The sequence below is a fragment of the Cebus imitator genome, unplaced genomic scaffold (genome assembly GCF_001604975.1).
Source record: "Cebus imitator isolate Cc_AM_T3 unplaced genomic scaffold, Cebus_imitator-1.0 Scaffold73, whole genome shotgun sequence".
In the NCBI taxonomy this organism is placed as follows: Eukaryota; Metazoa; Chordata; class Mammalia; order Primates; family Cebidae; genus Cebus; species Cebus imitator.
In genome coordinates, this window is record NW_016107388.1 from 5,697,013 (window position 1) to 5,711,707 (window position 14,695).

The following is a 14,695-nucleotide window of genomic DNA, read 5'->3' on the forward strand; positions in this document are numbered from 1 at the left end:
TACACTGAAACTCCTAGAGTGCAAACTTCAGGATGCGCAAGGAGCCTTAAAGCCCCAAGATGTAGATGAGGCCTTGTCTAGCCATGCTATCAGGGCTCCATTTTTCCTGCTGGGATCTGGGCCCTGATGCCTAACCCTGGCAGTGGGCTGTGATCTCTAGGAGTTCTCCCATTCTGGGGCAACCAGAACATGAGGGAGATTCAGAGGGGCTCAGACGATGGCTATTCACCATCCAATATGGAAATATTGATGCAGGATATTTTCTTGACCCCTTTGTGGGTCTTGTGACAAGGATGCCCATTTACTTAGTGTGCCCTGCTCAACCCCTCATAGGAGGAAGTGTGCAAGCACTGGAGCAAGTGAATGCAAAAACTGGCTGCTTTAGTACCAGCAGTAGCAAACTCTGTGCAGGCTGCACGGCAGCATCCAGGTGGGGGTGCCTGCAACCCCAAGGCCCCAGAAGGGATGTGTTACAATGCTCCCTTAGTTCCACCATCCACAGACAGCAGTGTATCAGTTCTGTGGGCCCTTTTCCTTATCACGTGGGGCAGCTGCCCTTCACCAGTGAGGGAAAAGAGCCAGTGTGACAGCCTTTTTGAGTACCTACACTCGGTGTATCCTGAATTCTTGTCCAGTGCCTAAGAGGAACAAGGTCTTATGGATGAATTGAAGGGTGGTGAATGCTGATAATTTTATTGAGTGATGATGAAAGTAGCTGTCTGCTGAGAGAGGAGCTGGAAAAAGGATGGGAAGGGCAGGTTACTCTACCCTGAAGTTAAGCCATCTCTCTGCCTTGTCCAGCTGCTGTCTCTGAAGTCAAGTCGCCTCTCCCCGATGTCCAGCTGCTTATCCTCTCTACTGGCTGAGTCTGGATCTTTATAGGCACAGAATGGGGAGGTGGGGCAGGCAATAGGTAGCTTTGGAAAAGGCAACATTCGACTGGTAAAAAGACATTATTCAGAAAGAACCAGTCGGGAGTCAGTGGGCATACAAGGATGGAATTTTTCACTTTGGGCTGCGGGTTTTAGGCTTTTCAGCTCAAAGGTGGGATTTCTCTGACTCCTGTTGCTATGAATATTTCAGTATTTAAAAAGTGGGTCTGGCTCTACCAATGTGTACCAGTTCAGTGTCAACCCCCGGAATAAGGTGAGGTGAGTGTAATCCTTGAGGATTACAGAGGAAATATTGTTACTTTGTTTTTTTTAATAGACATTCATAAAAATCTTCAGCGTAACATAAGGTTTTGAAGGTCTTCCTGGTCTATATCATACTGTATGTCAGCAACTTTTGCCCTTGTGCTCCCTAAATTCAGAGGTTCAAACATTCTCTAGAGGTTTCTAGCTTCCTGTTATTTCTGTAAAAATTCCAACCCTGTTCTTGGAAAAATTATTGCATTGGAAAGTTATTGCTTAAAGATTTGAAATTTTACAGTCTGTCCATGAAACCAGAAGCACCTGAATACTCTGTAAATCATAGGAAAGTGTGACACTGCTCCGACCAATGGTGAATTCCCTGGTACTATAACTAGATCAGTAAGACAAAGGGAGGAGGCTGACAGTATTTTTAGTGTCTACTGCATGCCAAGGCTGAGTGAGCTCTCTTATGTTTGTAGTAATGCCCCTTAACCCTAAGTTCACACAGCAAACAATCAGGAAAGCAAACTGCTGCAGCAGGTCTTCACCTAAAACCGACCCATGTAAATGATATTATGACTCCTTTTGTGTAGGTATTAAAAGATTTGCCAGAGTTGAAGTGTTCCTGTTCTAAATTTAATGCTTGTAATTGTAGGAGACAAAATGTGTTTTCTTTTTTTTCACCCATTGCAAGCTTCCTGGCTGAGACCCATGACAAAAAACAGATTAATAAGAGAAAAACAAACAAATTCACTTATAAGTGGTGTGTAGCTTAGGGACCTTCAGAAATGATGATCCAAAGACCTAGGGAAAACTTTGTATTTTTGTAGACACTTAGGCAGAAGTATGATTGTGGAACAAAAGGCTTTGATCTAATGGTAATGAACTGTGGAGAACTTAGTAAGGCCCATCTCTTTGGTTTTTCCTGGAGTCACTGTGTGATATTTCTTTCCCCAGGGTATAAAGTAGGACACCTGTCACATGAGAGCCTTTAGGGGAAACAAGAAGGTTTTGCGGGCTGGTTCCTGGGAGAAGAGGCAGGAGGAATTCTAGATTCTGTGGCCTGCATTGGGAGAGAAAGGGAGAAGGAATTGCAGTTTCTATGGCCTGCTTCAGGAGAGTGGGCTGGGGAAGGTCAGGGAGACCTCCCTGCTTCCACAGTTTTCTCATTTACTTCAGCTTAAAATACTCACTGTGCCAAGGTGCCACATTTGAGTCGTGTTTCCTGCATTCCATCATAAGTATCAGGCACAGTCCAGAGCAGTGGCGTCCTAGCTCTTCACTGGGACTGGCCCCTTGCTGTGGCTTCTCACACATGCTGTCACTGAACATCATCTCCTGTGGGTTACCAGTTGTTCTGTGCAGTAACAACTATGTTATTAGCAGAGGCCTAAAGGAGCACTCTGAGGCTACCTCCTGATGGTGTCTGCCACTCAGACAACATTGATTTTTAACCTTTACTCTGCTACTTTTATAGAGAAGAACCTCCACAGAAAACTTATCGTTTGTGTTTTACTTCTGCTACTTCCGTTGTCATGTTTTCTTTGACTTGTTTAATGACTCATTGATTTCGTTGTCTGACTTTAAAATTCTCCATTTGAAATTTTGGTAGTGAGTCATTTTACTCAAAATGCCTGTGCTTCCTTGTTCTTAAGAAACAGTATTGATACATAATAATAAATCATATTATTTTCACTTTTATTGTATCTGACTAGGAATCATTAAACTGGAATGACATTACCCTTGAAAACTGAATGAAAACAGTCCTCTTAATTACCCTAGTTTGCATATGTTTAGAGGCCATGGTACAGCATGCCTTTAATCTCCAAAGGGAGTTAAGATGCATTCAAAGGTAAATGGTAATGCATGGTCATATTACTATACCTTAAAAACCCAACAGTGCCTTAGTCCTGGTAGCTATTCAACAAATGCTTTTTTTGTATTAAATTGAATTGAATAAAAACATTAATGGTCCCAACATGTCTGCTGTGGTACATTTGGAAACATTTTTATAGGCAAATACATTTAAATCAAATGACACTGATCCTACAACAAATATTTCTATTTCTGTTACCATGAAATTTTTATCCTGTATGAGTAAATCACCTTAATAGATTTGGTGCAATAGAAACTCAAGTTAGCAACAAACAGCATGCAGTTCACTAGGGACATTTGTAAGGGTGTTAATTTAAAGAAAAAAAACAAACTTCAAAATAACATGGGTGGAACTCAGTAAGCAAGAGTACAAAGGAAGAAAAGATGAAGGAACTGTATGAAAAATAAGCTCAAGTGTGATCACTGTGCCTAAGATACACAGACACACCCCACACTTGCAGGATGCTTCTCTATGGGCAAGAGTTTAGTTTGTAGAAACTAGGAAACATTCTCTAATTACAGATTTGTCTAATTTTGCCTCTTCATTCAAAATATATTCTATACAAGCAAATAATTTAAAAATTAAAGGTAATTCATATTTATAAGAAGTTGAAATATAAAAACACATGAAAGCATATAAAGTTAGGTATACACAGTGCTAGACCAGTTGGTTGAAAAGTATAAAGTTCAGTGAAAGTCTTAGTTTTATGTAAAAATTATAAATCATGTTTTACCTAATCAAAACATTTTAAAAACCTGATCTGAATAAAATTGTGTTTACATACATAGCCACATGCAAGATAAATTATTTTGTTTGAATTTTCTAACGAATGGTCTTACATATCGCTATTACTGAAACTGCCTTTGCAAAAATTATGATAGTGGGAAAAATCTGACATAGGAAAATTATGGCATGGAAAGAAGTTTGACCTAACCAATTCCATCTTGCTTCTAATCTGCAGGCTGTCCTAGTTCATTCCTGGGCATAGGCCAAACTGACTTTGGGAGAAACTTAGCTTGTAGTTTAACTTTGTTTTTCGTTTGTTTGTTTGTTTGTTTTGAGACAGAGTTTCGCTCTTGTCACCCAGCCAGAGGGCAATGGCAGGATCTTGGCTCACTGCAACTTCCGCATCCTGGATTCAAGCGATTCTTCTGCCTCACTCTCACTAGTAGCTGGGATTACAGGCTCCCGCCACCATGCTGGGCTAATTTTTGTATTTTTAGTAGATATTGGGTTTCACCATGTTGGCCAGTCTCGAACTGCTGACCCCAGGTGATCCACCTGCCTCAGGCTCCCAAAGTGCTAGGAAATCAGGCATGAGCCACTGTACTCGGCCTATAGTTTAACTTTGAAACAAAAATAATAACAGCCCCTCTGTGAAGCAAACCGCTTCCTTGTTTAGGCACCAGACGGACTTGGTAAAACTAACAAATTAGCCACAAGGCTAGAAATTATGGCTCAGGAGTCATGTAGCCAGAGCCCACAGATTCCTGACCTTTCCAATTGTTCCTATGGATAACATCACTATTGTAAAATCTAAGATTGGAGTTTGGGGTATATTTTAGACCCTGCATTCTGATGGACCAGTTGGTGACACTCAGACTAGTAAACTGGCTCAACTAGTCTTGTGTTGCCCACCCAGGAACTGAAGACAGCAAGAAGACAGCTTCAACTCCCTATGATTTCATCCCTGACCCAACCAATCAGCATTCCCCATTCTCTAGCCTCGTTCCTGCCAAACTGTCTTTTAAAAACCCCAGCTTCCAAATTTTGGGGGAGGTTAATTTGAGTAATAATAAAACTCCAGTCTCCCATTTACTCTGCTCTACATGTATTAAAAGCGTTCTCTGTTGCAATTCCTCCCTCTTCATAAACCAGGTCTATGTGGGCAGCAGGCAAGATAAACTTTTCTGTGGTTACATTGTCGTAGACCACAGTCTATGTATTTAATCTTTACGGCATGAAAGAGATTTGAAGAATATACAGTGGGCCTTAAGGATAGCAACAATTTCCCCATCAGGGGCAAATAGGCCTTAAGGAATAAATTGTTGAGTGATTCATCTTGGAAAAGAGAAGGCATTAATAATACTCCAGTATATAGAATGTATACTACTAGGATGCAGGCACCGCAGTGGGGAGAGTCTTATTTGCTTTGTTTATTAAAATACCCCAAACTCTACAGCAAGAACTGATGTTTGATAAGTGCTCAACAAATATTAAGTATGAGAAGTTAAAATATCACTTGGTGATGATAACTAGGAGTTGTTCTACGGCAAAGGAGCCAAATAGAGGGAAGTAGGTGTTAGATGTGATGGTAGCCTGCAGTGGTGAGAGCATGCACCAGATACTCTAACATGGATTTGTCTAGTTGCTGTTTGCTGCAGATGTGTAGGAAGGCAACCTTTTGCATTCAGAACCCATGTTTGATTTCCCATCTTCATCTCTTTAATCAGTTCTTATTTGGGTTAGAGATGAAGCAGAGATTTTTAAAATGAAAACAGGAAAGAGGGAATAATGGAAACTAAAGGTTTATTGTTTTGAAATTTAGTTATATTCAGTTTTATTTTTATTATTTTCTCTAATTAGTGGAGGTTGAAAATACCATTCCTTCAGGGGTTGTTGGAGGGGACAAGTACACACACAACATGGATATCCAGAACAATAGTTAATTGGTAATCCTTTTCAAGTTGCGGTTCAAGTGTTTCTGCAAAGGCCCAGGAGAGGCAGGTTGATTTGAGCAGAGTGGATGAGTAGGAGAAATTTCCTGGAATGGTGAATTTTAGAGGGAGGGAATAATTCCACTTTTCTTTATCAGAGAGAGGAGAGGACGTTACCTGAACAAATTATGAGATCAGAAATTAGTAAAAAGAAATTTAGAGCTAACAAATACTGAGTTTTTACTAAAAGGCAGAAACTGCTTGTCACTAGTGTTACAGTGATATACTAAGACATCCTGCCTGCTCTCAGGAAACTTGTGATTTAAAAGGGGAAAAGAAGAGTGTAAATAGACAAATACACTATAGTCTACAAAGTGCAATACCAGAAGTAAGTACCAAGTTCGGTGATGTTTTAGAAAAAGATGGGTCTGAGAAAGAGCTTTCAGTTGTGTGAGTCATGAGCAATTGCTTGAGGTGTTTAATGTAAAATGACATTGATTTTTAATATATCATCTGTTCTCAGTTTGGGGATATAGTGGTTTGGGAATAATATTCAAGTTCATAAATCTGACCTCACTGTAGAAGATATGCTAGTTTATGGAGAAGCTGAAGTTTGAAAGAATAACTATGAAGTTACTATAATGAAACACAGTTTGACTGAAAAGCCTATAATTTATCTAAAGTGCAGTAGTAGTTCTAATATGTTCCAGTGTGCTTAGTTTGACTGATGGATTTTTTTGTGTGTCAGAATATGCTTATATATCTTGGTTTCTATCTAGTTGAAAGATTAGTCCCTTATGGGTCAATAATAATGGTTTAAAAATTATTTATTTATTTTCTCTCCTTTCCTTCATCCTTGTTTGATATCTTGGCACAAAGACTTAAAAAAAAAAGTGATGGAAAAAGGCAACGGGACGCAGGCTGTTCCTTAGGTCCCTGGACATGGGTTTACCAATTGTGTGTAATTTCAAATATGACTGATATTATAGTCAGAGCATTTTTGGGCAACATAGGGCTTGAGAGTCTTGCCCTACAAATTTTAATTGCTTTCCTGTATACTAGCAATGAACAATTGGAATTTAAAATGAAAAACACAGTGCCCGTTATATTAGTACAAAAATGTATAAATCTAACAAAAATATATTCTGGATCTAAATGTAGAAAACTAGAAAATGCTGATGAAAGAAATCAAAGAAAATTTAAATAAATGGACAGATATTCCTTGTTTGTATATTGGAAGACTCAAGGTGGTTGTCAGTTCTTATCATCTTGATTGATAGATTCAGTACAACTGAGTTTATATGGAAAGGCGACAGACCCAGAATAGCCAACATAATACTGAAGAAGAATGAAGTTGGAAGAATGAAACTACCAAACTTTAAGATTTACTATAAAGCTACAGAAATCAAGACACTGTGGTATTGGTGAAAGAAAAGGCACAGAAATCAATGCAGCAGAATAGAGAGCCTAGAAATAGACCCTCACAAGTACAGTGAAGTGATTTTTGACAAAAAGCAAAGGCAACAATGGAGAAAGGATAGACTTTTCAGCAAATTGTGCTGGAACAATTGGATGTCCATATGCCTACAAATGAATCTAGACCAAGAGCTTAAACCTGTCTATGAACGTTTACAGCAGCTTTTTTTTCATAATTACCCCAAACTGGAAACAACCAGGATGTTCTTCGATAGGTGAAGGTATACATTTTGGTACATTCATACAATGGAATATTATTCATCAGTAAAAAGAAATGAGCCATGAAAAGACATTGAGGAAACTTAAATGCATATTGCTAAGTGTAAGAAGCCAGTATGATAAGGCTACATATTATACCATTCCAATTATATGACATTCTAGAAAATGCAAAGCTATAGACACAGTAAAATGATCAGTGGTTGCTGAGGGGTTTGAGGGAAGTATGGAAAAGATAAGTGGATGAAGCATAGAGGATCTTTAGGTCAGTAAAATTATTCTATATGCTATTGTAATAATGGATACAAGACATTATGCATTTGTTAAAACCCACAGAACTGTATAACACAAAGAGTAAACCTTAATGTATGCAAATACATCATTTAGGAGGTTTGGGAATCTCAGGAAAGAATGCAAATGGTCTAAGATAAGGTCCAAAATTCCTATGCTACACACATACGGAAGCTGCTTTTCTGCACTTACTTTCTCTGTTCAGCAACATTAAGGTGCTTGTTCATCCATACACCGTGCTGCCTATGATCTCTCTGTCTTAGTTTGTGGCGCCCCTCTGCCTGAAATTTCCTATCCCTACCCCTAGCTCATCTTCCCCTACTTATTATCTATATATGTGATTGTCTTCTCTATTCAACCACAAACAAATCTAGTCCAGAACCTTAGAGAATTCAGAACAAGAACAGAAGAGAGAGATTGCCTACTTTATAAAAAAGAGAGAGAGACTGACTTGATTCTTACTGACAAGAAGCTCACATTTGAGTGGAGACCAGAATGTAATTTATATTCCAATTAAAATAATAGTGGCTACTTGAAATTTTAATCCATTCTCACAAAACTCATTAGGACTGAAATCCTATAGGGAAATTTTTAAAACAATGAAAGGTGAAATGTTTTCTAATAGTACGTTATAAATGGCTTAAAGAAGGGAGAAGTGTTATAATAATCTGAGTGTGTGTAGGTTACTGCTAGGCACCCGATTCTTGAATATTTTCCGCCCCAGTCTTTGCATCATTTGTGTGCTTGCTGTTTATGAACATTCCATCTGGAAAATGCAGAGTAGCACAGAAAATTGGTTTACATTTAAATGTAAATTGACTTATGTTAAGAATGTCCTTTTCCCACCATTTTACAGTATTTTCTAGAAGGAAAGTTCTACATTTTAATGTTCTATGTTCACCCACAGAAGTGAGCAACTCCGAAATGAAATACGGCATACCCCACTCTCCTTAGTTGAAGCTCTTGTGCTATTCAGAGCTTTGTGTCCAAAGGCATATGTTCATGCCTTAGCCCATCGTGTGGTCTCTGTTTCTGGATCCTGTGAAACAGGATGAAGCACACAGTACAATTTATGTAGAAAGGCTCTAGATTTATCATGGTGATTCGAAATGAAACAAAATTATATTCTTTTAAAATGACTGGTTTTAAATTCTGTCTTTTAGGGTTTGCTCACATTTATTGAATAATTTGTATTGATTGTAGGGTACAGGAGATGTCAGCTGTCATTTTAAAATTAAGAAGAACTTGGAGAATGCATCTATAAGCCTGGAATCTACAAAGAGCCCAGGATTGTTTGTTGGACTTCAGTCAGATGGGCAGGCAAAACCCATGATTTATACCAAGGATAAGAATGTTTGCTTCTATCCACAAGTCATCCAATGTATGTTTATTCTGAAATACTTTGATTTTTGGTTTGCTTTATGATGGCTTGTGTACAGTGTCTGAAAATTTCATCACATTTTTGCTAAGGAAATCTCTACTGTTAGGCTTTTTTTTGTTTGCTATCATTCCAGAAGCAATGGAAGGAAAACATAATGAAGACCAGTTGCCTTAAGTTTTCAGATAATTAATATTAGGTATAGAGTGTTTGCTACAGTGAACTTCTTTGTAATTTTTAAAATTTTGTTTGTGTGTTTGTGTGCATTCGTGTGTCTGTGTAAATGTGCCTGTTTGAATCTTTGTTTTTAAAGGATAGCTCTATATACCCTGAGAGGGATAAGGCTGTTAGAAATATTCTCAGATTCATTGCTATTAATTTTTAATGCTTTCAGTATAAAAAGATATGGAATAAAGATCAACACAAATGGGATTTGGATTAAAAATAGGATTTGGAAAAAATTCTCAAGAGAGGACAGGAATGTGAATATTTTGACACTACTTTCTCTCATATCTAAGTTCATATTCTCTAGCAAATTGAAATGAAATTATGAGGACGTTATTTAAACTTGTATTTGTGTTGAAACTTTAAAATGTGTTTGAACACAAAAGTTAATAAAGTAACTGTATTGTATTTTTCAATTATCTGGAAGTTTAGCTTGCTGTCTAATTTTTGCTTGATGTGGTTCCATGAATTTTGGCTTCTGTGTCATTTTCTTCGCTAGTCTACTTTAGTTTAGCTTCTGTTGGCTTATAAGAGCCCATGTATACTATATGTGTGTATATGATATCCCGCAGAAGATAGAATAGGAACAAAATGACCAAGATGTAACACGATGGTATATCTGGCTCTGTTCTTCACCCTATCTGCATTAGCTCCTTTTCAGCCTTTAGTTGCCTTATTTAAAATTTTTGAAACTGTTGAGCTAGTTGACCTGAGTTTACTGCCATCCATACCACCACTCCCTCCACCCTCCATTTTCCCATAGGCTGGCACAGAGTGGCATTCCTCCTTGACACCATGCATATGCCACTTGCCTCTGGAGCTCTGAGGGGAAACAGGTGACTTCAAAGCCAGCAGAAGGATACAGGGTGGAATAGAAAAAGAGCAGCGGGAAATAGCTAGCAGGGGACAGCTGCCGTGCTGGAAAAGCACAGGGAGAAAATAGAAATGACCAGCAAGTGGGTAGAGATGAAAAGGTGAAAAAGAAGAGATTGAAACAATAGAAAAAGAAATGAGAAGAAAAGTAATTTGTGGCAAGACATAGAGATAATAAAAGTCCACATTTGTCAACCTTAGGGTATTAGTACTAAAAGAACCAATAGAAACAAAGCCATTCTTCTTTACAGGCCCTACATTTTGTTCTGTTGCTACAGCATGGATGGTTTATGTTTACTGGAGGCAGCCTCCAGCTTTAACAAGGGCAAGAATGCAGGAGACATTGCTTTAGCAATTTTACTGAAGATTCATGAATCCTAGGAATTCTCAGGAAGGGTTTGAAAGCATCAACATTTCTTCAAAATACAAAATAATACTTTCCAATTTCACAGAAGAGAATTCCATTGGGATTTCTTAGTGTTAAAAACTCTATCTTCCCAGCACTTTGGGAGGCCGAGGCAGGTGGATCACGAGGTCAAGATATCGAGACCATCCTGGTCAACACGGTGAAACCCCATCTCTACTAAAAATACAAAAAATTACCTGGGCATGGTGACGCGTGCCTGTAATCCTGGCACTTTGGGAAGCCAAGATGGGTGGATCACTTGGGGCCAGGAGTTTGAGACCAGCCTGGCCAACATGGCAAAACCCTGTCTCTACTAAAAATACAAAAAATTAGCTGGTTGTGGTGGTGCATAGCTGTAATCTCAGCTTCTAGGAAGGCTGAGGTGGGAGAATTGCTTGAACCCAGAAGGTGGAAGTTGCAGTAAGTTGAGAATCCACCACTGCACTCCAGCTGCCAAAAAAAAAAAAAAAAGTTTATAGTAATTCCTAAAGTCATTTTATTATTTTAGAATGTTTTCTAACTAGACTCTCTACATATAATAGATTGAACCTACCCTATGCCAAAAAAATTCACTTGAAACATTTGGGAGTTTTCAATTGTTTATATTCCAATATAGAGATAAAGCAGCCCCCAAAAAAGTTAAGCTGAAACTCTTTTTTTTCAGTGTAAACTTTTCCTTTTGGTTGTCTAGAAAGCAGAATTAAAGTTGTGAAATACCCTGAGTGATAAGGGGACTTGGATAGGGGAAGATAGTGTGGTAGGAAGAGGATCATAAAGTTATATCACTCAAGAGACTCCACCTGTTGCCCCAGGCATGCAACCTGAATGAGTGACCCTGGGTTCCATGGAAGCCATTGCACCTCAAGTTAGTGTCTACACACTGCCTGGCCCGACGTGGCACACAATCACTTGGACGGCACAGCTCTGTCCAGCCTGGGATGAGGGCAGTCTCATTGGCAGGGTCCACCTACCAAACAGCAAGAGGCTTAGCAGTATAGCAGGGTAGAGGGACAAAGGTGGGATTTCAGCATACAGACTCCAAGAGCCAGATTGCCAGTGTCAAGATCCTGGGGGTAGGAGGGCACCCTTTGCCAGTGATATGCTCTCACAGCTTCTGGACCACATGCCTCTGTTCTGTCAAATGAGGACCAAGAGTGTCTTCACTCAGTTGTGGTGTGAGAATTACGTGAATTAACGTATGTAAGATGCTTAGAGTAGTGACTGGCACTCAGCAAGTGCTGTCTAAGTATTTGCTGTTATGATTATTAAAGAGAGGAACAGCACTTCATGGGATATTTTTTATGATGTAAATAGAGTTGATAGATTCCTGGAAGGTAAGATTCCGTCTCGTCACCTCTTTCCATCACTTTGCATATATCATTTCTCTGTGATTGATTTTTTCATCTACAGTATGGTAAGGATTTGGTTTAATTTACTGTGTATTGGGAATTTATAATAAAAGTCATTTATCCCACTACCATTTAGCTGTTCTTGCTAGCTTGTGCAGTAAAACCTCTTCATTCTCTATTTTCATGAATTTATATTTGCAGTAGATACAGAGAAAGTGTGAAAAGATCTGACTCCTTGGGCTTATGTGATCAGTTATTATATTGAGCCCACAGAGATTCTCCATTGGTTGTTCAGACATGTGGATGATTTGAAAGTTTTCTTCATTTCTATTCCTTCAGATAATAAGCCTGCATTTATAATTCCATATAGTAAGACCACACTGCTAGGTATGATTTTAAAGAACTGTAGATCAATGTAACATGTCACTTTTCATTAACTTCAGTGTACTGTTACTTTTATAGAATACTTAGAAAAGAGTGAACATATCTAAATTTTTAGAAATATTTTAACAGTGACTTAACTTTTGCACAGAAATTTGCCTCCTCTTGCTCTAATTCTTGCCCTGTTTTATGGTATGAGCCATCCTCTGTATACAGATCATGAGACTCTGGCTATTAGTAACCCCTCAAAAATGCAGGACTGAAGATACGGTTCATATGTTACATTTTTATTACAATAAGAATTTCTTTCAGGTTCAAGTCTTATGGAAGTTTGCATAAAAATATATTTGGAACATTTATTTTTGCTTTATTCTAGTCTGCTATGATCATTCAAGCATAAAAATCTAAATGAAATACTGTCATATATTCAATTCATAAAATTCCAACTATGTGTATTACAGTCTTGAAAATATGACAAAATATGTTTCAGATGATAAAATAGATTGTATGGATTTAAAATATACATCCACTAATAATGTGACACTATAATAATTGCTATTATGTAAGTTTTAGCTTGTTTTACTTTTAAAATAGAAGGCATTCAACAAAACAAAAGACTTTTCCTAGTTGATTTTTTAGAGTTACTGCCTTTATAGTCTGGTAGATCTTAATACAGCTTAAATTTTGGAAGTAGTGAGTTGCTACCTGAAGTGATTCATTAATCATCCGATTCTAGCTTTATGTGGAACATATACCTTTTGATAATGTCTCTACCTAGACAGCTCTGATTCTTTCACCTTCACCACAGGTTTTGTTTTACATTGCTAGTGATATAATTTTCACTTTTTTTTCAATTGTAAAAGTCAGACAAAGAGCTACTAAGAGTTGCTCCATTTCAGAGTATTGTATTATTGGAGGGTCACTTTGGTACTTGGCTTTTGAACATCTTTCTGTAACCCACCTGGCCTAAAGGCAAAGTGGGAAGCCTTCTCTACAGAGGGATAGGAACATGCTGGATGACATTTCCAGAAAATGTCTTCCACTTCCTGAATTCCCTACTACTGTGTTGTATAAAAGGATATTGGTGTCCTTTTTGAGAAGTGGAGGCAAAATCAACAAGAAGCCAGCGCGGGAAGATAGAGAGGTAAAATGTTCATTCTCATTTCACAGTTCTGCATAGACTGGCCCTACTGTGCAACCCTCTTCTGGGCTTGTTTCTAATGGACTGGAACATTAATTGTTTTCTCCTCTGTAGTCCCTACGTATGTTGCGCTTGTGTCAGTTAAAGCACTCATCAGTATTTATCCGAGGTCATGTTTATGTGTTCCCTCTCTGGGCTGTAACCCCATCAATGTCAAAAGCCATGTCTTATACCTTGATTTGTTCCTAGTGCTGTGCAGTGACTGGAAGATAGTTTATCTTTTTGTAGGTCCTAGATTTCTACATCACATTGGTAAATTAACTCTTAGTTATATATAAGAACCTTAAATTCTTTTCTCTACAATTATTTGTTTATTCTCTATGAACGTATTTCAGGTTATTTCTATCTTCTTTTTAATGTTTTAAAATTCCTTTATTAGCACTGATTTTCAGTGTCTTAGCATTGCATTTATATAAACTGTATGGGAGAACCATGTTTTAGAAGGATCAGTATTCAAAAGCTTATTATTGTCTGAAATGATATTTGATAACACCTGAAGGATATAAATAACAATGTAATCATGGGCAGTTCTTTAGCCACCAGTATTGTTGAGTCAGAGCCATCACCCTGTGTGGCAAGTGTCGCTAATTTCTATTAACCATAACTTTGAGGTTATGTTTTCTTACCTTGTGAGTCGTCTTACATTGTTGACTGCAATTGTGGTATTAAGAAGTGTTGTTATTGCTCTTTATCACATAGAGTCAAAAATTTACGTAATTTTTTGTTGCTGATGAGAACTCTAAAACCTGACATTCATAGTGTGAGTTACCGCCATTTAAAAACTGAATAACCATCGTATGCCTGATCCTAGAAAATAAACACATACAACTTGAATTTTGAAATCCTAAATATAAATAGCAGTTATGAGCATATACTATAAAGTTGAAGTCATTATTTAACTTAGAGATACCTATTTCTAAACAAGACTCCAAAACAACTTGCTTCTAAGTAAAAGGTAGAAAAGTAGCTAATGCTTTTCATTACTTATAGATATATGTATATTTTGTTGATTCGCATAGTTCAGTAAGGTCACATGAAATCCTTTTTGAATGATGTTTTAGTCAGTTTCCCCTTTTGAAAAGCAAGGCAAAGTACAAGATTGTTAAAGAAGTTCTCATTTAGAATCGTTAAGAAAAACATTTTGAATAAGTTGTTTGATTCATATTGTGATGTTGAACTATCGTTTGGATTTGCAAAGCAATGAATAGGCTTTATAGGGCTGCCATGCATGCA

At 37.8% G+C, this 14,695-nt stretch overlaps 1 protein-coding gene across 1 annotated transcript in view; it reads left to right on the forward strand.

The window, feature by feature from the left end:
• RP1 (RP1 axonemal microtubule associated) overlaps positions 1-14,695 on the forward strand; it is a 262,671-nt gene that overhangs the window by 98,141 nt on the left and 149,835 nt on the right. Inside the window, exon 16 of the mRNA XM_037739712.1 lies at positions 8,853-9,030. Coding sequence (XP_037595640.1) covers positions 8,853-9,030 — 178 coding nt within the window. The remainder of the gene's footprint in view (positions 1-8,852; positions 9,031-14,695) is intronic.